This window comes from Bos mutus, chromosome 17 (assembly GCF_027580195.1).
Source record: "Bos mutus isolate GX-2022 chromosome 17, NWIPB_WYAK_1.1, whole genome shotgun sequence".
Lineage (NCBI taxonomy): Eukaryota > Metazoa > Chordata > Mammalia > Artiodactyla > Bovidae > Bos > Bos mutus.
The window spans coordinates 9,407,381-9,431,248 of NC_091633.1; the positions used below are offsets into that span (position 1 = coordinate 9,407,381).

Consider the following 23,868-nt stretch of genomic DNA (forward strand, 5'->3'; position numbering starts at 1 on the left):
GTGCCCTAAAACCCATGCTCCACACCAATGAGAAGCTCACACATGGCAGCTAGAGAAAAGCCCTCGCAGCAACGAAGACCCAGCACAGCCAAAAATAAAAGTAAATAAAATTATTAATAAAATAAAATGCTGAGAGACTTGGTAGATGTCAGGGATTCTAAAAAAAAAAGAAAAAGAAAAAAAAACCCAAGAAGTAAAAAAATAAAATAAAATCCTTCAGATAGGCTCTTACTACATACAGAATTAAGTTCAAGTTCCTTTGCTTGGCATTCAGGACTCTTGATCGTTTACCCCTTGCTGGTCCTGCAGTCATTCTTCATCACTCTCAAAACACATCAGATGTGGCCAAACACTTGTAATTCCAGAACATTTAATGCTGGCTCACAACTCCATGAATTTGAGTCAACTACCCTTTTCCCCCCATGTTATCATCTTTCAGTACTCAAACCTCTAAACAATCGATTCTCAAAAGTAGAGATGGACCCCAAACCAGCAGAATCGGCATCACCATCTCTGTGAACTACAAATTATCAGCAACTATCCCAGACTTACCTGAGTCAGGTCCTCTGGGGGTAGGACTCGCCAGACTGTGTCTTAAGACATCCAAGTAACTCAAGGCACATATGGAAGTTCTAGGGACTTAACACTGCAGGGGGCAAGCCTTGCCCCCTGGAAAGACAGTAACTAGTGAGTACATACTCCCCTCTTCCACCTCTCAGATAGATAATTTTGATGCATGTTCTACATTGCTCTCTCCAGTGGGATCAAACTGTTGCAGGAAGTGGAACGACTTCCAAGACCCAAAAGTGGGCTCTTGTCTAACACTCGGAAATGAATTGCCCAAGGAGATACATATGCTGACAAAGCAAGAGACTTTATTGGGAAGGGATGCCCGGACTGAGAGCAGCAGGGTAAGGGAACCCAGGAGAACTGCTCTGCCACGTGGCTCAAAGTCTCGGGTTTTATGTTGATGGGATTAGTTTCTGGGTTGTCTTTAGCCAATCATTCTGACTCAGAGTCCTTCCTGGTGGTACATGCCTTGTTCAGCCAAGATGGATGCCAACAATAAGGATTCTGGGAAGTGGTCGGACACGTGGTGTCACTTTTGACCTTTCCTGAGCTCTCCTGCTTGGTGGTGGTTTATTAGCTCCGTGTTCCTTACCAGGACCTCCTGTCAAACAACTCATCCAAATGGTCACCATGGTGCCTGGGCCAGGGTGGGAGGTTTCAGTCAGTGTACGTACCCTAACAAAACCTCAGCTGCCCACAATAGTGATCGCTTTTGTGATATTTCTTGGATTGGTTTTCCCTGCTTCTCAGTCCCCCACACCCATCTCTTGGGATCATTTCCTACAACAAGTCTTACGCAAATCATTGTCTCAGGGTTTGCATTTAGAGGTATACAAGTGAAAAGAAAACCCTTCTTTATGTATCTTCCTCCTTCCCAAGACCTAGCCCACACCCTTTCTAACCACTATCTCTTCCCTCACCCCCATAGAAACGTGCTCAACTGGGTGGCATTTTGACAAACCATAAAATCAACACACAATCTGAGACAGACTGGGACCTGGGACACTTTGCCCCAGTGCTCGCACCTGGACACACCCCTCCTCAGGCAACAAAATACAACGAAACTGCAGAGGACTAAATATTACTGCCTGTGGGTGCAGTTGGGGCAAACGCTGGACCCAAAAGATCAAAGACCCAACTGCCACTTTTGAGGAGCCTGGAGCCAAAAAACAAGGTGTAGGGAGCAAAAACAGGGTACTTCCCATTCCACCCCACTACCCCTGCACACACCACCACCAGAGGGGTGGGCAAAACACCTAAGCCACCCCTCTGGCCCGACTCCTGGACACACCCCTACACTCACCCCATGTAAGGAAGAAACCCGCCCATCCCCCTCGGGGAGGAGTGAGCCAGGGAACCTGCTGGTGTTAATTTGTTCTCCCTCACCACCCCCACCCCGCAGGTTCGATCCCTGGCTTGAGAAGAGCCCCTGGAGAAGGAAATGGCTACCCACTCCAGTATTCATGCCTGGAGAATCCCATGGACAGAGGAGCCTGGTGGGCTATATAGTCCATGGGGTCACAAAGAGTGACGTGACTGAGGTGACAACACGCATGCACAAGGACATATCTATTCTATATTTGGGCTCCAAAATCACTGCAGATGGTGACTGCAGCCATGAAATTAAAAGACGCTTGCTCCTTGGAAGGAAAGTTATGACCAACCAAGACAGCATATTAAAAAGCAGAGACATTACTTTGCCAACAAAGGTCCGTCTAGTCAAAACTATAGTTTTTCCAGTAGTCATGTATGGATGTGAGAGTTGGACTGTGAAGAAAGCTGAACATTGAAGAATTGATGCTTTTGAACTGTGGTGTTGGAGAAGACTCTTGAGAGTCCCTTGGACTGCAAGGAGATCCAACCAGTCCATCCTAAAGGAAATCAACCCTGAAAATTCATTGGAAGGACTGATGCTGAAGCTGAAACTCCAATACTTTGGCTACCCAATGTGAAGAACTGACTTATTGGAAAAGCCCCTGATGCTGGGAAAGATTGAAGGCAGGAGGACATGGGAATGACAGAGGATGAGATGGTTGGATGGTATCACCAACTCAATGGCCATGAGTTTGAGCAAGCTCCAGGAGTTGGTGATGGACAGGGAAGCTTGGCATGCTTCCATGGGGTCAAAAAGAGTCAGACATGACTGAGCAACTGAACTGAACTGATATCTATTCTACAGCACAGAAAGTGAAAGTGAAGTCACTTAGTCGTGTCCGACTCTTTGTGACCCTATGGACTGTAGTCTACCAGGCTCCTCTGTCCATTGAATTCTCCAGGCAAGAATTCTGGAGTGGTTTGTCAGGCCCTCCTCCAGGGGATCTTCCCAGCCCAGGGACTGATCCCACGTCTCCTCCATCTAAAGCATTGAAAGTGGATTCTTTACCCACTGAGTCACCGGGAAAGCCCTTTAAATGGAGTATAATCCATAAAACTATTGAATCACTTTGTTGTATACCTGAAGCCAATACAGCACTGTAAATCAATTATATTTCCCCCCAAAATTTTTTAACTAAGATGTCAAGTCTGAATGTTCACTGCTTGAATAACTTTTCTATTTTGCCTTGAGCCTCATTATCTGTCATTATAAACATTGGACAAATGTTTAGAATCTCATTTTATTGTTGACTACCCTTTGCAAAACTGCTCTTGTCTTTTAAACCATTGTAATATAGGAATGTTTAAGGACCAAGCACCACCAGACTCTGGAAATCTGGATATGTTAAGAATTTATGTAATTAAAAATGTGATTCTCTCCATTTGGGGTTAGCCAGTTGGAACGTTTACACTGAAATGTGTCATGATTGAGGGTTTTCATTTTATTTGTCCACAAACGGTATTTAAGACACTAAACAGACTTTACCTCACCACTTCATCCAGTTCACATCCTGTCTTTCTCCATCTTTCACAACAAAGTTCTTGAAAGGGTTATCTCCACTCCTGGTGTTCATGCCCCTCACCCAACCTACTACTCAACACACCACCCGCCCCCCCCCACCCGCCCCCCAGCCTGGCCTCTGCTCCCAGCTCTCCCTACACTTGAACCATCATGATCACCAGCAGCCTCTTGGGTGCATCTCAAGCCTAGATTCCTGAACTCACCAGAAACATTAAGCAATATGGACACCTTTTTGAAGCTCTCTGGCTTAAACAGTTACCCTTCTAGACCTCCCTGCTTTCCATTCCTCCTTGTACCTTCCTCCCTTTGTTTTTGTTTGTTTTTCATTTGGGGTAGAGTTGCTTTACAATATTGTGTTGGTTTCTGCTGTACAACAAAGTGAATCAGCTATATGTATACATATATCCCTCACTGTTGACTCTCCCTCCCACCCTCCCACCACCCGCGCCCATTCCTCCCATCTAGGTCATCGCAGAGCACAGAGCTGAGCTCCCTGTGTTATTCAGCAGGTTCCTACTAGCTATCTGTTTTACACATGGTAGTGTATGTATAACCCAGTCCAGTACTCTTGCCTGGAAAATCCCATGGACAGAGAAGCCTGGTAGGCTGTAGTCCATGAGGTCACTAAGAGTCAGACATGACTGAGCGACTTCACTTTCACTTTTCACTTTCATGCATTGGAGAAGGAAATGGCAACCCACTCCAGTGTTCTTGCCTAGAGAATCCCAGGGACGGGGGAGCCTGGTGGGCTGCCGTCTCTGGGGTCGCACAGAGTCGGACACGACTGAAGTGACTTAGCAGCAGCAGCAGTGTATGTATGTCAGGCCCAATCTCCCAATTCATTCCCCTCTTCTACCACTGCCCCCAGCCATGCCCACAGGTCTGTTCTCTACCTCTGGGTCTCTGCTCCTGCCCTGTCTCTATTCCTTCACCCATTACCCAGGTACCCCAACCAAAAGGATGATAGCCATCCTGTCTTCTCCCTCACCTCCTACCAGTAGTCACCAAATCCTGTCCTCCCTTCCTTCAACATAGACCTAGAACCCCATCCCTTCTCCCACCTCCAGTGCTTCCAGTTGAGTCCAGGACACCTTCCCTAACACCTGGGCCACAGTTGAGCATCCTGACATGTCTGTCTACCTTTGCCCCCTGCAACCCACCCTCCCTGCAGAAGCAGCCAGGCCAATCTACCCAGAGTGGTAACCTTTCCTCTGGTCACTCATCTGATTTGCCACTGCCCTCAGGACACAGTCACAGATTTGCCTGACATTTGACCCAGTGGATCACTTTCTGTTTCCCAGAACAACGTCTCTACTTGGCTATCAAGATACACTCCTGATTTTCCTTCCACCTCCTTCGATACGCCTCATTCTTGTTTCCTGGATGCTTGCATTTCTCCAATCTATTAATATTAGTAAGTGTTTCAGGGCTCAGTCTTTAGTCCTTTTCTCATCTTGTTCTGTACTCACTGCCTTGGTGAAGTCATCCTGACTCATGGCTTTAAATATGTCTTCGCTGTGTGCGTGTGCTTAGTCATTCATTGTGTCCAACTCTTTGCAACGCTATGGACTGTAGCCCGCCAAGCTCCTCCGTCCATGGGATTCTCCTGGCAAGGATACTGGAGTGGATTGCCATTTCCTTCTCCAGGGAATCTTCTCAATCCAGGGATTGAACCTGCATCTCCTGCATTGCAGGCAGATTCTTTACTGACTGAGCCTCCAGGGAAGCCCCTGTGATGTCTGGGATTCACTTCCAAATAATACAAGAGGGGAGATGGGGACATCATTCAAAAAAGACTGTCTCTAGATTGGGACTTCTCTGGAGGCCCAGCAATTAAGACTCTGTGCTTCCACTGCAGAGGTTCTATTCCTGATTGGGAAATTAAGATCCTGCAAGCCACATGGCCACACACACACACACGCACACACACGCACACACACACAAATAGGCAGAAGACCTGAATAAACATAAAAAATTGTCTATAGGCTGATAATTGTTGAAGGGGTTCCCTGGTGGCTCAGATGGTAAAGTCTGCCTTCAATGGGGGAGACCCAAGTTCGATCCCCGGGTTGGGAAGATCCCCTGGAGAAGGAAATGGCAACCCACTCCAGTATTCTTGCCTGGAGAACCCCAGGGACAGAGGAGCCTGGAGGGTTACAGCCCATAGGGTCGCAAAGAGTCGAACACAACTGAGCAACTTCACTTTCACTTTGATAATTGTTGAAATGGGAGGTGACACATAGGTATTCATTATATTCTACTTTTGTTCATGTTTGAAATTTTCCATAAGAAAAATAAATAATACCACATCTCCCTCCCTTTCACTCCTAATATTCTGATCCAAGCCACCACATCTCTTGTTTGGACTGTTGCAGTAACTTCTTAATGAATTCCTGCTTCTGCTCTCACCACCTCTCCCACCCTCCACTTTTAATCTAATCCTCCCACCGGGAGCCAATGTGATTCTGTTAAAAGTCCAACCATGTCCCTCTTCTGCTTGGAACTCCTCCATGGTTCCCCATTTCATTCAGTGTGAAAGCTAGTTGCTCAGTCATGTCTGACTCTTTGCCACCCTTTGAACTGTGGCCCGCCAGGTTCCTCTGTCCATGGGATTTCCCAGACAAGAATACAGGAGTGGGTAGCCATTCCCGTCTCCAGGGGATCTTTCTGACCCAGGTATCAAAGCTGGCTCTCCTGCATTACAGGCGATTCTTTATCATCTGAGCCACCAGGGAAGCCCATTTCATTCAGAGTAAAAGCCAGAGTGTTAGCAGTCTTCAAGATCCTACACAATTTGCCCCCAACTCTGTACCACTCAAACCTCATCCCCTCCCACTTTCCCCCCTTGATCATCCCATTTCCATCACACTGCTATTCTTCACACCCACCACAGGGCCTTTGTACTTGCTGCTCCTTCTCCCATTATTTCCTCCGACGTACATACAGCTCACTCTTTGCCTCCTTCATGTTTTGCTCAAATATTTGCTTTTCAGAACTTCCCTAACCACCTTACTTGAGACTGACCTCCCAAATACCATCACCCCTCACTGTCCACACATGTGGAATAGAAGATGGTTTAGTTGCTAAGTCATGTCCGACTCTTGTGATCCCCGTGAACTGTAGCCCACCAGGCTCTTCCATCCATGGACTTTCCCAGGCATGAATACTGGAGTGGGTTGCCATTCCTCCTCCAGGGGATCTTCCCAACTCAGAGATCGAACCCATGTCGCCTGCATTTGCAGGCGGGTTCTTTACCATTGAGCCACCTGGGAAGCCTCACTAGATGTATAGTAAATGAATAATAATACTTGCATTTATTTTTTGCTTTTGGCCACGAGGCATGTGGAATCCTAGCTGCCCAGCTAGGGATCAAACCCATGCCCTCTGCATTGGAAGCACAGAGTCTCGACCACTGGACTGCCAGGGAAGTCCAATATGTACATGTACTTAATACTTTCTCTTCTAAATGATCTCAGGCTTAATCCACACACCCTATGGGACAGGTATTATTCCTAAACCCATTTTAAGGATTATTTATGTGAAGGTCAGAGAGGTTAAGAGTCTGACAAAGGGCAGACTGGAGTTCCAGAGTTTGTGCTGGGGACCCTAGAATTCCCACGCTTCAGTTCAACCTAGAGCAAGTCCCTGCTCTTTGTCAGCCTGTTTTGGATGACAACATAGGGGGATGGGATTGGTGGATACCATCCAGCTGGAGGAGTTGCCTCTTCCAGGGCCATCCTCAAGCCAATGTCAGTTTGCAACTTATAAAAAGAAAACTAACAGTTGAGACACGAAACTTGCCACAGGAAGGGTGACTGAAAGCCACACCCATTAAGGCGGCACCTGACCTTCCAGTCATCACTCAGTGTCTGGGGTGCACCAGCCACAGTACACAGCCTCAATAAAGAGGGGCCCCAGGTCAGCCGGACACCCCTGGTTTCCTGTCCACTCTGGTGCTTTATTCCACAGGGTACTGGAGAGGAGTGTCCTTAAAGAAGGGTGAGTGTGCCAGCAGATAGGTAGGTGCATAGCTGCATACCTAGCCGCCAGTGGTACTCTCAAGACAGATGGCAGTATCCCTGGAGCTGTTTGATACCCCAGCTTCTAGGCTGAACTCCTTTGTGGCTCAGTGCCAGGATAACATCAAGGAGTGGAAAAAAGACGTGGTGAAGGCTGTGCAGTCCTTGGAGAAGTTCCTGAAGAAGCAGCGCTTCCGGGGGGACCATGGGCTGGACCAGAAGGTGCTGAAGGTGATCCAGGTGAGACTGGTCCCCTCCATTTCCCAGCCAGGGCTGGGCAAAATCCAACCCGTGGGTCCATGTCTCTGAGGATGCTAGGGACCTCTTGCCTCATTATCCCTAGTCCATGCTACTGACATCTCAAGACACAGCATCCCGACACACTGCTGCCTCGAGCGGAGCAAGTTGAGTAAGGAAGCTAATAATAGTGCACATTTTGGGTGCACGTGCCTAAGCCCTTCAAGTGTACTGCCTCTAATTTGTACACCCTCTGAAGTGTGCACTCGTCTTCCCAGTTTACAGATGAGCACAATGCAAACTCAGTGACTTAAGATCTGTAATGGCTAAATGCAATGCAAGGTCTCTGGTTGAATCTTGGTGTGAATGGACCATCCGTAGAATATAATTTGGGAACAACTGGGGAAATTTCAGCATGGCCAGAATATTAGATTTTATATGTATATATATGGGAATTTTTTTTTGAAGTGTAATAGTTTTGTGGTTGTGGGGGCAAATGTTCTCTTTTGTTGGACATAAATGCTAAAGTATTTATGGACAATGGTCCTTAGTTTCTGTAATTTATTTTATTATTATTATTTTTTAAGATTTTTGGATGCGGACCATTTTTAAAGTCTTGAATTTGCTACAATATTGCTTCTGTTTTGTTTTGGTTTTTTGGTCTCGAGACTTAGTTCCAGACCAGGGATTGAACCTACATGCCCTGTGTTGGAAGGTGATGTCTTAACCACTGGACAGTCAGGGAAGTCCCGTAAATTACTTTAAAGTGGCTTAGTTGAAGCAAACATGGCAAGTTTAGACTTGTTGAATCTGACGGGGCGGAGGTATAAATGTTCTTTGTTTTCTCTTTCTATTTTTATGTTTACAATTTTTGATAAAGGAAAGTTTTTTTGTTGTTGTTGTTTTTAAATGGAAGATCAGGGAGATGAGGACTCACCGAAGGTCACACAGCTGGTGGTGAAGCTGGGATTTCTTACTCCACTCTGGGCTGCCCCCACTGAGCTTTTTTACCCCCAAACCCTTTCAGGAGCTGCCTCTCGTCACCTCTGGTCCTAACTAGGGTAATACTCCAAGCGGATCAAAACTAGAAAGGTGTGATGAGAAAAATGACTTTTGAAGTGTGATGAGGAAAAACAAAAAAACAATTTTCTTTTTCTGAGTTGCTGCCTAGGCGCCTTACAGTATGATGATCCTGCTAACACCAAAAGTCCAGAGTCTGGACCTTTAGATAAATTTTGGGCACCCTGCAAGTTTATGCTTTGTTTCTCCTGGTGGAACCTTTTAAAATAACCAGTTATTGGGCTTCACCAGTGGTCTGGTGGTTAAGACTCTGAACTCCTACTGCAGGGAACACAGATTCGATTCCTGGTCAGAGAAATTCCATAAGCCACGCAATGCAGCCAAAATAAATAATGAAAATTTTTAAAAGTTTTTTCTAATATAGAGTCAAGATGGATTTTTTAAATTATAAAATAAAATAACCACTTCAAAGTTAAGCCTGCGAAACGTTAGTAACCTCTGCCCCAATCACCTTGTAAGAACTAGGTGCTTTCTACCCTGCTAAATTGTGACCTGGGGAGAAGGCCTGCTCTCTCCCCAGTTCACTGAGTCCCCTTGCTTCTGGGATCTGTAGTAATAAGCCTTTTTTAAAATTAATTTTTAATGAATTTTTATTGGAGTATGGTTGCTTTAGAATGTTAGTTTCCGCTGTACAGCAAAGGGACGCAGTTGTTTGTTTTTCCTCATCACACTTCAAAAGTCATTTTGAAGACACAGTTTCAGTATACAGTATACTCTACTCAGTGCTCTGTGGTGACCTAAATGGGAAGGAAATGTCAAACGGAGTGGAGTAGAGCTCCCTGAGCTGTACAGTAGGTCCTCATTAGTTATCTGTTTGTGTAAGTAATAAATCTTATGACTCCACTTCCTTTGTATGGGTATACTGAAACTGTGTCTTTCCTCCAAATGGCCCCGTGAGTTTCATTACCCTACAGGGGAGCTTGCTGGGGCAGCTACCTGCCCGTATGGATGGCTTGTGCCACCTCATTCATCAGGTAAAAATCTACATATTCTTAAATTTATTTATCTATTTTATTTTTGGCTGCACTGGGGATTTTGCTATTGCACCAGGGCTTTCTCTAGTTGTGCTGCATGGACCTCTCAACCACAGTGGCCTGTCAGGTTGCAGAGCACAGGCTCTAGGCACTCAGGCTTCAGCAATGGTGGCACAGGGGCTCAGTTGCCCCACTGCATAGGGGATCTTCCTGGACTAGGGATCAAACCGGTGTCCCCTACATTGCAAGGCAGATTCTTAACCACTGGACTACTAGGGAAACCCTGCTGCTGCTGCTGCTGCCAAGTCGCTTCAGTTGTGTCCGACTCTGCGACCCCATAGACTCACAGAGTCTATCCCCCACTAGCTCCCCCGTCCCTGGGATTCTCCAGGCAAGAACACTGGAGTGGGTTGCCATTTCCTTCTCCAATACATGAAAGTGAAAAGTGCAAGTGAAGTCATTCAGTCGTGTCCGACTCTTAGTGACCCCATGGACTGCAGCCTGCCAGGCTCCTCCGTCCATGGGATTTTCCAGGCAAGAGTACTGGAGTGGGTTGCCATTGCCTTCTCCAAGGGAAACCCTACATGTTCTTAATTCAATCCACCAGCTTCAGCTTCCCAACATGAAAGGTCCTGGAGGCAGACAGTCTCAGCCAATCCTTCCTGTAAACACTAAGGAAACTGAGGCACAGAGAGGGTGAGAAACTTTCCACGTTCACACAGCAAGCTGGTGGTACAGGCAAGACTAGCACTAGGACTCCTGACTCGAAGCTCAGTGCTCTAGTTCTGCCTTTAGGAGCAGTTGCTTGAGGGAAGGATCTAGAAGCTGCAGGCCCATGTTACTTTTTAACTCTCATCCCCAACACCCAGAGCCTGAAGCCGTGCGATTTAGAAATGAGACACCACACATTCTGACACGAGGCGTGGGCTTGACTCTTGGCTTCTTCCCTCACTAGCCGGGTGAACTTAGAGTCACAGTCTTGTCTCTCAAACCCTCCATCTCAGTCTTCTTCTGTGTAATTGGGATGACATCACCAGCATCGCAGTGCAGGTGGGGGGCAAGTGTTCCCCAGTGGCTCAGTGGTAAAGAATCTGCCTGCCAATACAGGAGACTCTGGTTCCATCTCTGGGTCAGGAAGATCCCCTGGAGGAGGAAATGGCAACCCACTCCAGCATTTTTTTTTATATATATAATTTTATTTATTTATTTTTGGCCATGCTCTGTCTGGGTCTTCGTTGCTGCATGGGCTTTCCTCTGGTTGTGGATATCAGGGGCTACTCTCCATTGCAATGTAGTTTTCTCATTGTGGTGTCATCTCTTGTTGCAGAGCACAGGCTGCATGGCACACCAGCTTCAGTAGCTGTGGCACGAGGGCTCGGTAGTTGCAGCTCCTGGGCTGCAGAGCACAGGCTCAACAGTTGTGGCACGTGCGGTTAGTTGCTCTGTGGCATGTGGGATCTTCCCGGACCAGGAATTGAACCTGTGTCTCCTGAATTAGCAGATGGATGCTTTACCACTGGTCCATCAGGGAAAGCCCCCACTCCAGTATTCTTGCCTGGAGAATCTCCATGGACAGAGGAACCTGGTGGGCTGTAGTCTATGGGGTCCTAAAGAGTCGGACACAACTGAGCGACTGAGCACACACCCACACCATCATCATCATCTCTCCCTCGTCAACCAGATAGAATGGTGCAGGCTAAATGATTAGTCAATGTTCAAAAACAAAAGCATTGTTATCAACTTTTGCTCGAGCTTTCTTCTGGGCCTGGAGCACCAGTATGACTCCTCCCAGACCAAAGTCACCCCACCCCACCAACCCTGAGAATGGCATGGGGCAAGTGAGTGGGACGGAAGGATGTCTCAAACATGAGTTTTGACGGCAGGAAGTGGTATTAACCCAGCCCTCAAATCCTGCCTGCAACCTTCTCCAATCTTGAAATTAATAAATAATAGAGACACCCAAAGAGCAACGGCTATTGAGAAATTAGCACTTTATTTGGGCTTTAAACCCTCTTCCCTCCCATGAAAATCTGGTGAGCTGTGCTGGCCCATATGAGTGAATGCTTATCCTTGGGTTGGAATAGGTTTAGACTGGAGCAAATCATACAGCCTGCTCTAGAATGTTCTTCCCTCTCTGCCCGTATCTTCCCACTGGGAAAGGTAGGAAGGGCACAGCCTTCAAGGGGTTGTGGCTTTCTTCGGCACACCGAGTGCCATCCACAATGCTCTCACATGGGGCAGAAAGGCTGACTCTGAATGCAGGTGGAGAAAGAAAAATGGAAAAGGAAAAGGAGGACTTCCCTGGAGGTCCAGTGGTTAAGACTCCCACGCTTCCAATGCAAGGGTTGTGGGTTTGATTCCTGGATTCCTGGATGGGGAACTAAAATCCTGCATGCCACATGGTGAGGCCAAAAACAAAGGAAGAGGAAAATAAAGATGGCAGACTTCTCTTCCACAGAAAGCAGGGCCTGGCACGAAGACTTGGGTCACTGGAAATAAAGAGGCAGAAGAACCACACCCTGTGTTCTGACCCTCTGTCTGACTGTGACCATGACTCCTGGTTATGAGTCCATGGCAAATCAGTTAACCCCCAATTGCCTCCTTTTTTTCATCTGTACAATGGGGATAATTATCCTAGTCCCTCCACCTCAACTGGGCGCTTTCCTGATGGCTCAGCAGGTAAAGACTCCACCTGCAATGCAGGAGACACAGGAGACTTAGGTTTGATCCCTGGGTTGGGACGATATCCTGGGGATGGAAAATGGCAACCCACTCCAGTATTCTTGCCTGGAGAATCCCATGGACAGAGAACCGGGCGGGTTATACAGTCCACAGTGTCCCAAAGGGTCAGACACGACTGCAGTGACTTTGCACACACACACAGAGCACAGAATTATTCAGACCTGCCCCTCCCACCCTCCAGAACCCTCCAACTGCCACCCTGTAGAGGACGATGGTTTCCTTGGAGTGGGGATCACTCTTGCAGATAAGGCTGAGTCTCAGAAGCAAGGCAGTGGAGTAAGTAAGAAACATGGGTTGTGGAGTCCGGCTGCCTGGGTTTGACACATCCACTGTGTGACCCTGGGTGAGCGGCTTGCCGTCTTGACCTCTCCACTTTCCTCCCCTATAAAGAGGTGATGTGGGTACTCCCCACCCATCGGTGAGGCAGGTAGCGATGAACGGGATCATCCGTGGAAGAGCCCTAGGGATTCCCTGGTCCCAGCAGTGGCCTTGGGGTGATGGGACTCTGTGTTCCACAGGTGGGCTCCTTCGGGAATGGCACGGTGCTCAGGAACCACGCGGAGGTGGAGCTGGTGATGTTCCTGAGCGGTTTTAGCAGCTTCCAGGAGGAAGCCAGCAACCACAATCACCACGAGCATGTTCTGAGCATGCTCTGTGAAAAGCTCACGGATTGCCCGGATCTGCTTCACCTCCAGCCCCAGAACCTGAGGCTGGTCCACAGAGTCACCTCTGCTGTCGCCTTTGCCATTCAGACCTGGGAGATGGAAGAGCAAGTCACTGTCACCATTGTGCCGGCCTACAGGGTCCTGAGTAAGGGAAAGCCCACCTGACTCACACACCTGCCCTCCCCAGGGGGAGGACCCACAGCTCCTTCACCTCTCCTTTGTGGCCACGTGCAGACGCCTGCATGCACCCATTCAACCCACATCCCGTGCTGGGTGCTGGGCGACTGAAATGCCTGGGACTGACTCAGCTCTGGCTATCCTTGTGGTTCAATGGGGCAAACAGATTTATCAAGGAATCACGCAGATAAATATATGATTGGAGAGGAAGGGAGAGTCAAGGAAGGGAAAGCATTAGAGCAACTCCTGGGGTGACTCTGGAACACTTACCCTGGGGGTGGTTGTTTCCCCACGCTACATATAATAGTTTGCGTCGGCTAAACCCGAATTTCCAATCTATCCCTACCCCACCCATCTGTCTCCCTCTTTGGCAACACAGGTCTGTTCTCTATATCTATAAATCTGTTTCTGCAAAACTCACTTTTCATTCTCCAGAAGGACAGTCAAGAAGGCAAGCCTTTAGTCTTTCAAGCTATGTGGTTCCAGGCTTCCCTGGAAAGTGAAAGTGAAGTCGGTCAGTCGCGTCCGACTCTTAGCGACCCCATGGACTACAGCCCACCAGGCCCTCCATCCATGGGATTTTCCAGGCAAGAGTACTGGAGTGGGGTGCCATTGCCTTCTCCGTTAACAGCGGCTAGGCATATTATATTTACTTGTAGCTGGTATACTTGGTGACAGCCTTAGTGCCCTCGGACACGGCACGCTTGGCCAGCTCCCCAGGTAGCAGCAAGCGCACGGCGGTCTGGATCTCCCTGGATGTGATAGTCGAGCACTTGTTGTAATGCGCCAGGGGCGATGCCTCGCCAGCGATGCGCTCGAAAATGTCGTTGAGGAAGGTGTTCATGATTCCCACGGCCTTGGACGAGATGCCGGTGTCCGGATGGACTTGCTTCAGCACCTTGTACACGTACACGGAGTAGCTCTCCTTGCAGCTGCGCTTGCGCTTCTTGCCGTCCTTCTTCTGGGCCTTGGTCACAGCTTTTTTATAGCCCTTTTTAGGGGCAGGGGCAGACTTAGCCGATTTAGGCATGTCTATAATGACAACACCCAACAACACAGAAAGATCTTGAAAGGCTTCCCTGGAGAGATACTCAAATGAATTAGCAGTCTCCTGAGAGCTTCCCCACTGGCTCAGCGGTAAAGAATCCGCCTGCCAATAGAGGAGACGTGAATTCGACCCCTGGGTCAAGAAGATCCCCTGGAGGAGGAAATGGCAATCCACTCCAGTATTCTTGCCTGGGAAATTCCATGGACAGAGGAGCCTGGCAGACTATAGTCTACGGCGTCACTAGAAGTCGGACATGACTTAACGACTAAACAACAAAAACCCTAGAGGACTTATTAGCAACTGGGGTTTTCTAAGCCCTCACTGTCTCCCCTTTGCCTCCTCAGGGCCTTCTGTTCCCAACTTTCAGCCCTCCCCAGAGGTCTATGTGAGACTGATTAAGGCCTGCCATACTCTTGGATACTTCTCCCCATCCTTCAGCGAGCTGCAGAGAAACTTCGTGAAATACAAGCCAACCAAGCTGAAGAGCCTCCTGCGGCTGGTAAAACACTGGTACCTCGAGGTGAGGAGACTGCCTGATGGGGGCAAGAGCAGAAGATGGGGGAGGGAGGAGAAGAAAAGGCAGGAACCAGACTTGTCATCAGGGGGATACTGTGAGGAGGGGCAACGGTCGTGGGGAGGGAGAGGATTTAGTTAGTTACCTGTTTTATGACAAGCTACTTTTTAGATTTCACATAGGATGTCTGCATGGTACCAAGGGTATTTCCAAATACCCAGATGAGCAGAGTCATCTCCGCTTATGAAAGGAAGACTCAGAAACAAACAAAAAATGAGAAAGAAAAAAAATGATTTCTTATTTTAAAAAAATTGGTAAGAGTCAGAGTTTAGACTGGTTTAACCAAAAAAGAAAAAAATACCAAAAAAGAAAAAAATACCAAAAAAGAAAAAAATAGTATTTAAAGATAAAAATCAAGATACTATGAAAGTTTGTTTACATTAGTATGTGTATGTGGGAAAATAGCATTTCCTTACATAGTTATCACCTCAACAAAGGTTGTGATGTATCTTCAGATATTAGCAACACCGAAGTCAAGAAGGAAATTGGTTTTTTTGGCCAGTCAGTCACTTAAACAGGAAATGATCCAAAGTTTTGTGGATTTGAAGAGATGGAACTCAAAAGAATGATCTGTTTGTTTTGTTTGTTTGGCTAAGTGTACAAAGTGTTTTCTTCCTGAATACGTCATGCACATTTATTGGCAATGTCCACAGAAAAACATACCAGCTTTATTTTCTATAGCCCTTTCTTTGTACAAGTCTCTGCCTCTGAGGGACTTCTCCAGCGGTCCAGTGGTTAAGACTCCATGTTTGCACTGCAGGGGTACTGGGCTCCATCCCTGGTCAGGGAACCACGGTCCCCACACGGCCTAAAAACAAACAGCCTAAAAGACTCTGCCTCTAAGACAAGATGTTGGCTGCATATGGTTTTTGAAAGTTTCTTGACTCAGTATTATTCATTTGATGTTTTCTTTTATTTGAGAATTTTTATTTAACCAAGTGTTACAAGACATGTTGATCAATCCTCAAGGACACAAAGAGTATATGATACGTTAAACAGAACTAGAGTCCTGTGATGCTAAAAAGGTTGTTAGTTCATTTTTATCTGGAGACTATGTAACATCCCAGGAGTTGTCATTTACAATTATGATTCGAAAGTATTTTTTGATTCTTACCAATTCATCCACTGGAGCCAAGGAATGTGTAAGTTAGATTCTCTGGGTTTTATTTGATTTCACAAAATCTTAACTGTAAGAATATCACTGATCTCAGAGATTTCCAAGTTTGTGCATGCTCACACACAAAGTCATTTTTTAAAAAAATTTTTGAGATGTCAGTTGGAATAATTTATCATTTAAGTTTGCACTATGTATAGCCATATACTGAGGGTGAGTGAGTGAGTGAAGTTGCTCAGTCATGTCTGACTCTGTGACCCCATGGACTGTTGCCTACCAGGCTCCTCCATCCATGGGATTTTCCAGGCAAGAATACTGCAGTGTGTTGCCATTTCCTTCTCTAATACTGAGGGTAGGAGATAAAGAAAGAAAGCTTTGTCTCCCCACCGCCACCTCATATAGCCATCAAAAATAGAACATTAACCTGGGTAATTTTTTAGAAATTAGAAGAAATTCTAATTTTTTTCTTTTTGTTTTTTAATTGAGAGTAACAGAAAAACCAACGCTAATGGGCTTAACCAATAAAGAGAGTTATCAGCTCATGTGTGAAAACCTACAACAGTGGAGAGAGCTTCAGGCACCGTTTGGTGAAGGCTCCAGCTCTGTTTCTCTGTAATTCTCTTGTGTGTGCGTGTGTGCTAAGTTGCTTCAGTCATATCTGAGTCTTTGCGACCCCATGGACTGTAGCCCACTAGGCTCCTTTGTCCATGGGATTCTCCAAGCAAGAATACTAGAGTGGGTTGCCATTTCCTCCTCCAGGGGATCTTCCCGACCGAGGGATGGAACCGCATCTCTTATGTCTCCTGCATTGGCAGGCAGGTTCTTTACCACTAGCGCCATCTGGAACAGCTTCTCTCAATATTATATGTCAACTTGGTCCCCAAGCTGGTTTCCCTCATGGTGGCAAAATGGCCGCATCTGTTCCTGCCCTCACATTCACTTAGACTTCTCTTCTTTCAACCACAGAACAAAAGAACTAGATTTGACTCAAATTGAGCCAGCTTAGATCACCAGGCATCTCTTGAACCAATCACTTGGCAAGGGGGAATAGGTTTATCCTCGTGATCCTGTCCAGTCAGGGTCAACCCTGGAGATGAGGATTGGGCCAATCGCATCCAAACAGCATGGCCACTAAACAATGGGGGAGAAAGACATACCTATTAGAGAAGCAACCCCAATGTTCAGTACAGATTCTCAGCTATTACCTAGTCCTGGAGGAGCCTGGCAGGCTACAGTCCACGGGGTCAAAAAGAGTCAGACCCGACTTAGCAACTAAACAGCAATGATAACATAGTCGCCCAACACACACACAAACACATTTTTTTCCTCTTTAGCTAAGAAGATTTTTCTTTAAAAGAAATCTCCCGGAAGCCCAAATAGATTAAAATAGAGTTATTTCGTTTGGGGTGCTGGTGACAGAGCCCAACCTGCTGACTCCCTTTTTTCTCTTTTAAGTGTTTATCTGTTTGGCCGCACCAGCTCTTAGTTGCAGCATGTGGCATCTTTTGCCTTCACTGTGGCATGATCTCTAGTTATGGCATGTGGGATCTAGGTGTCCTGACCAGGGATGGAACCTGGGAGCATGGCATCTTAGCTATTGGACCACCAGGAAAGTCCCTGCTCACTCCCTGGGATACTTCTTCATCCCTCCATTCCAGAAGTTATGTCAAGTACAGTTTGAAACCCACTGGACTCACCCAGTTGCTTAATTTTAAGATGGGGAAACCCAGTTAAGGCCAGAGAGGAAAAGTGACTTGGCCAAGAATACACCTGGGTAGGTAGCAAAGCTGGGACAAGAACTTGGATTTTTCCAGTTTCGGGTCCAATGTCATCCTTCTAAGGAATCTTGGGGTCTCTCTCTCTCTTCCCATGTCTTTCAATAGTATGTGAAAGCCAAGTGCCCTAGGGCGGAGCTGCCCCCAATGTATGCCCTTGAGCTACTGACCATCTACGCCTGGGAAACGGGTACTGAGGAGAAAGAGCGTTTCAGGTTGGACAAAGGCCTGGTCACTGTGCTGCTGCTGCTCACGAAGTATCAGCGTCTCTGCATCTACTGGACCAAGTACTACACATTGCAGAACCCGGTCATTGAGGACTTTGTCAGAAACCAGCTCAAAGAAAAGAGGTACTGGGTCGTCGCGTGCCAGCCACATCTCAGAGAAAGAGAATTAAGGGAAAGGTGGTATCGAGTTTCCTGGGTGGGCTTTATTTTATATATAAAATCACTATATATAATATATATATTTAAAGATTTGTCTATTTTACGGTTTGGCTGTGCTGAGTTCTGTTGCCGCACATGCGCTTCTCCCACTTGCGGTGAGCGGGGGCTGCCCTCTAGCTGTGGTTCAGAGGCTTCTCGCTGCAGGGGCTTCTCTTAGTCGTGGAGTACTGGCTCTAGGGTGCACGGGCTTCAGTAGCTGTGGCTACTATGGGCTTCACTGTATGTAGAATTTTCCTGGACCAGGGATCGACCCTGTGTCCCCTGCATCGCAAGGCGGATTCTTAACCACTGGACCACCAGGGAAGCCTGGGTGGACTTTATTAAATAGAAAAGCAGATATCTCACCCCGACACAGTTGACATCTCAAGGTGATCACCTTTCAAATCGCCAGGGCCTTAGGGGCTATAAGCCTTTTCCTTATTCCTTGAGCTATCACTCCACTCTACGTTAATCCTCTTGCCCTCAGAAGACCATTTCAGTGCTTTTTCCCAGCATGAGAAACTAAAAAGAACCATGGAGATCCAAGTTAAATCCAAGCTCTGCCGTTTTCTCATCTCTGTGAGCCTCCATTCCTCGTCTATAAAACAGGAGTTGTTGTTGTTGTTGTTGTCCAACTCTTTCGAGACCCCATGGACTATAGCTTACCAGGCTCCTCTGTCCGTTGGATTTCCAAGGCAAGAATACTGGAGTGTTTTGCCATTTCCTTCCCAGCGGATCTTCCCAATCCAGGGATTGACCCCATCTCCTCCATTGGCAGGCAGATTCTTTACTGATGAGCCACCACAGAAGCCCAAAACAGGAGTAATTGGCACCAGCCATGCAGGACTCTTAGGATAGTCAGAGAAAATATACGTGAAGGGCCACTGTATCTAGTCTATGATAGATGCCAGCTAAATGTTCAGTACTGTAACACATGTTGCTTGTGCCCATTTGTATCCCCTGGGCCTTTACCATTTCAGGGAAGGTTGGTTCAACCTCCAGCTTTCGGCACCTGTGTCCCTCTGCCTGTGGGTTTTCAGCTTCCCTTAGTGACTGGTGGGGATTGGTGTGTAAATACCTCAGCTCCCTGCCGTCTCAGATGGAGGGACTCTTTCTGGGTCATGTGTTCTACACTAGTTCTCAGAGTCCAAGCCCCAGCTGCTCACAGGGATAATCACCCTGATGCATATCCTTTATTGGCATCCTTCCTGTCCCTGTCTCACTTTCCCACTTGCTCTTTGGTGCTTCCTGGCACCTCCTTCCAAATAAATGACTTGCACTCAAACCCTCATCTTAGGTTTTGCTCCTGGGAGAACCCAGCCTGAGACAACTCTTTGTACTAGAAGCTTTAGGTCACTGTAAGCAATATCATAAGAATATTTATTGTTCCCTCATGTGAGTGTCCGGAGAAGGCAATGGCACCCCACTCCAGTACTCTTGCCTGGAAAATCCCATGGAAGAGGAGCCTGGAAGGCTGCAGTCCATGGGGTCTCGAAGAGTCGGACACAACTGAGCGACTTCACTTTCACTTTTCATTTTCATGCATTGGAGAAGGAAATGGCAACCCACTCCAGTGTTCTTGCCTGGAGAATCCCAGGGACGGGGGAGTCTGGCGGGCTGCCACCTGTGGGGTGGCACAGAGTCGGACACAACTGAAGCGACTTAGCAGCAGCAGCAGCAGCATGTGAGTATCAGGTCTTTTTTTTTTTTTAACAAGAAAGAGTAACCAGGTCTCCTTATGAAAAGACAATTTATTGTATGGATGCCCAGAATATTGGCCTGGGAAAACCATCAGGACCTGAGGCAAACTAGTATAGACTCCTCTTCTCTGTCATTCCCTCTCATGGCCCATGTGCTCCCTACCCTCTCACTGCCTCTGTTTCTCCATACCTGCCCTGCTCCCCTCTTACTCCAAGGTGATGAGGAACATCCATCATTTCTGGTCCAAACTCCAGAGGGAACTAATTTGATTACTAGGCAGAGGCTCCACATGCCAGCTCACCTGGTGGGTCACTTGGATCAGATGAGTTGAATCCACAGGATGGAGTGGCACTGCTCCCTGACTCCATCAGGCAGGAGCATTTCAGGGAGCCAGGATGCTGGGGGTTGAAAGCATGGAGCCTAAAGTGTCCAGTTCATGTCACTAGCCTGCTAACACATTCTGTCACTTAGATAAAGTCTCAGCTCATGCCTAAGTCAAAAGCTCCTGGGGTACAAGGGCCAGGTCTTAGGACTTCCCTGGTGATCCAGTAGTTAATGCTCCATGCTCCCAATGCAGGGAGCCTGGGTTTGATCCCTGGTCAGGGAACTAGATCCCACAAGTCACAACTAAAAAGACCCCATGTACCGCAGCCAAGATCCTATGTGCCACAATGAAAACTGGCACACCACAACTAAGACCCAGCTCAGCCAAATAAAACAACAGGAAACCACACAAGCGCTAGGGCTTCATCATGGGCTTGACATCCAAGATCTATGGTCACCCCATGCAACCTCAGTCAGCTATTAGACCCCTTCAAGCCAATAGTCTTTAAAATATCTATTCAACAGTCACCTAGAGGAGAGACACTTGGAAGCTCAACCTCCCCTCCGTTGAGGCAGAGGAGATGGATCAGAATCCCATGTTCAGGTTGGGAGAACCTAGGGAGGTCTGTGCCTCAGTTTTCTCATCTGTAAAGTGGGGAGAAATTATCATCATCATCATCACCACCACCACCATCATTGTCGTACCTTAGAGAATTGTTGCAGGGATTAAAATAGGTTACTCAGAGATTGACCCCGTGCCTCAGGAAACATCAGTAAATGGTACCAGCGGTATTGTTATCCTCCAAAGCAATTCAGAAGCTCTAGGTTTGAACTCATTTATGTAGTCTGTTCAGCAAAGTGAAAGCTCTGAACTTAAGAGGCCCACATGCTGGTGTGGTCTGCCTGAGGGACCGCTATTCTTGTTCCATCATGGCTTTGGGGGTCTCAACCTCTGTACACCTCAAAGATTCCTTACAAACACCTAAAATACTCTCCCCAAGAGAAATTTACTTCAAGTATTTATTCATTTATTTCGACCACACTGGGACTTAGTTGTGGCATTTAGTCAGGATCTTCGATGGTAGTTGCTACTTGTGGGATCTTTACCTGCAGCATGCAAGATCTAGTTCCCTGACTGAGGATCGAACCCAGGCCCCCTGCACTGAGAGTGCAGTCTTAGCCACTGGACCACCAGGGAAGTCCTGAGGAATTCTTGGAAACAGAACCCTCTTCATTCTGTTGCTGCTGCTGCTCAGTCACTCAGGCGAGTCTGACTCTTTGTGACCCCACAGACTGTAGCCCCCTAAGGCTCTTCTGTCCAGGTGATTTCCCAGGTAAGAATATTGGAGTGGGTCGCCATTTCCTCCTCCAGGGGATCTTCCTGACCCAGAGATCGAATCCAGGTCTCCTGAGTCTCCTGCATTGGCAGGCGGATTCCTCATCATTGAGCCACCTGGGAAGCCCTCGTCATTCTGTTACTCTCTGGAAATATTTGTGGACCCTCTTGGACTGACAACCCTGGGCTCTGAACACAGCAGATGCTCAGATGATTGCCAAGAAGATTTCTTTCTGGCCTTCAGGCTTCCAAACAAGAAAGAACCTGGGTTCCCTCTCTCTGTGTTGCAGGCCCATCATCTTGGATCCGGCTGACCCCACCTACAATGTGGCAACAGGCTACAGATGGGATATAGTGGCTCAGAGTGCCCGACATTGCCTGAAACAGTCCTGTTGCTATGACAACAATGAGACATGCATCCCCAACTGGAAACTGAAGGTAATGTCTCCTCTCTGGCTGCCAGAGGCTAGAAGTTCAGAATGAGATACTGGTGGCTCAGTGGAAAAGAATCCACCTACCAGTGCAGGAGACACAGGTTTGATCCCTGGGTCCACAAGATCCCCTGGAGAAGGAAATGACAACCCACTCCTGTATTCTTGCCTGGGAAATCCCATGGACAGAGGAGCCTGGTGGGCTTCAATCCATGGGGTCGCAAAGAGTCGAACATGACTTAGCAACCAAACAAAATGTTTGCAGCTGCTGCTGTTGTAAAGACAAGGACAGGTGAAAGGCACTTTTTCTTTTTTAATGTCCATCCACACAACAGAATTTTTTTTAAGATTTTTTTTTAATGTGGACTACTTTTTCAGTCTTTATTGAATTCGTTACAACTGTTGTTTCTGTTTTATGTTTTCAGTTTTTTCTATTACGAGGCATGTGGGATCTTAGTTTCCCAACCAGGGATCGAACCCACACTCCCTGTACTGGAAGGTGAAGTCTTAACCACTGGATCACCAGGGAAATCCCTGAAGGGCACATTTGTCCTCAGACAGCGGAAGGTGGATTTAACCCCTCTCTGTCCTCTCCCTTCCAGTTTGCATGAGACATCAAGGTGACAGTGGAGCAGTGGGGTCGTGTGGATTTCATCATCCAGGTGAACCCCTATGAGTCCATACAGAAGCTTAAAGAGAAGATCCAGTGTAAGCTGGAGTCCTCGGCCCCACAGCGTCTGTCCTTCCAGGAGCCTGGTGGGGAGCGACAGGTCCTCAGGAACATCTCCTCTTTGGCAGATTACAGTATCTTCTCTGACGCTTGCGTCTCTCTGCTGCAGATCGTCTCTCCTGAGATGCAGGTCTTTGTGAAGAATCCCAGCGGTGGGAGCCACACCTATGCCATTTACTCCAGCAGCTTAGTCCTTGACCTGAAGTGTCAGATTGAAGTGAGGGAGGGGCTACTCAGAAAGAAGCAACAGCTAGAGTTCCAAGGCCAAGTCCTGCAGGATGAGTGGAGTTTGGGTTTCTGTGGTGTCTGAGCCAGCACCACCCTCATCCTCTCCAAAAAGACAGCTGAATAGGTTCCATTTCCACCCAGTTAGTCTCTTCTGAAACATCTCCCTGTGCGTTTTTGCTGTTTAATCTAGGTCCCATCGATTTCACCTAACCTTGCCAGTAGAGGGATGACGAGGGATATGAGACTAGGTATGCAAACCAACAATATCCAGAGCATGTTTGACAATAGAATTCTGACCCACAAGCTCTGCAGCCAACAGTCTGGAAGCCGAACCATTCTATCAATTAACTGGAAACCATCAGGATTTGGTCAACAACTACTAGCTTCCCTATTCCCTCCCTTCCAATTTAGGACTGATGAAAGAAATCCAAACAAGCTCCCTAACCAATCATATAGGATGCTCTGCTTCTAATTAGCCCATCTCCAGCTTCCCATGCAAACAACCTCAATCGGGGTATACCTGAAGCCTTCTCTTTATGCCACTATAAAACTGTCTCACTGTCCTCCTTGCCTTGGTGTCTTTGCCAAAGGCAAGGGATGGTGGCTAACTCCCTGGCTATAGCGAGTTGGAAATAAATAAACTTCGTTTGTTCTCTTTTGGGTGGTCTTTGTTTATTTCCACAGGTGCTAAGGCTGTCCTGGGAGTTATAGCCTAAGCATATGAGCCTCTCAACTCTGGAAAGTAAGGACTGTGTGGAAAGTGAGATAGAGATAAGGGAAGTCTGGGAGATGGAGGATGATGTAGTTTTAAAAATCCCCTCA

At 47.3% G+C, this 23,868-nt stretch overlaps 1 protein-coding gene across 1 annotated transcript; it reads left to right on the forward strand.

Annotated features, from left to right (window-relative positions):
- Nucleotides 1-7,352: 7,352 nt before the first annotated feature.
- Nucleotides 7,353-23,655, forward strand: OASL (2'-5'-oligoadenylate synthetase like). The gene is given in 6 exon segments (XM_014476920.2): nt 7,353-7,725; nt 13,037-13,328; nt 14,753-14,928; nt 17,980-18,221; nt 21,948-22,095; nt 22,691-23,655. Coding segments are annotated over 6 exon segments (1,530 nt in total). The 5' UTR covers nt 7,353-7,533; the 3' UTR covers nt 23,171-23,655.
- The last annotated feature ends 213 nt before the right edge of the window (nt 23,656-23,868 follow it).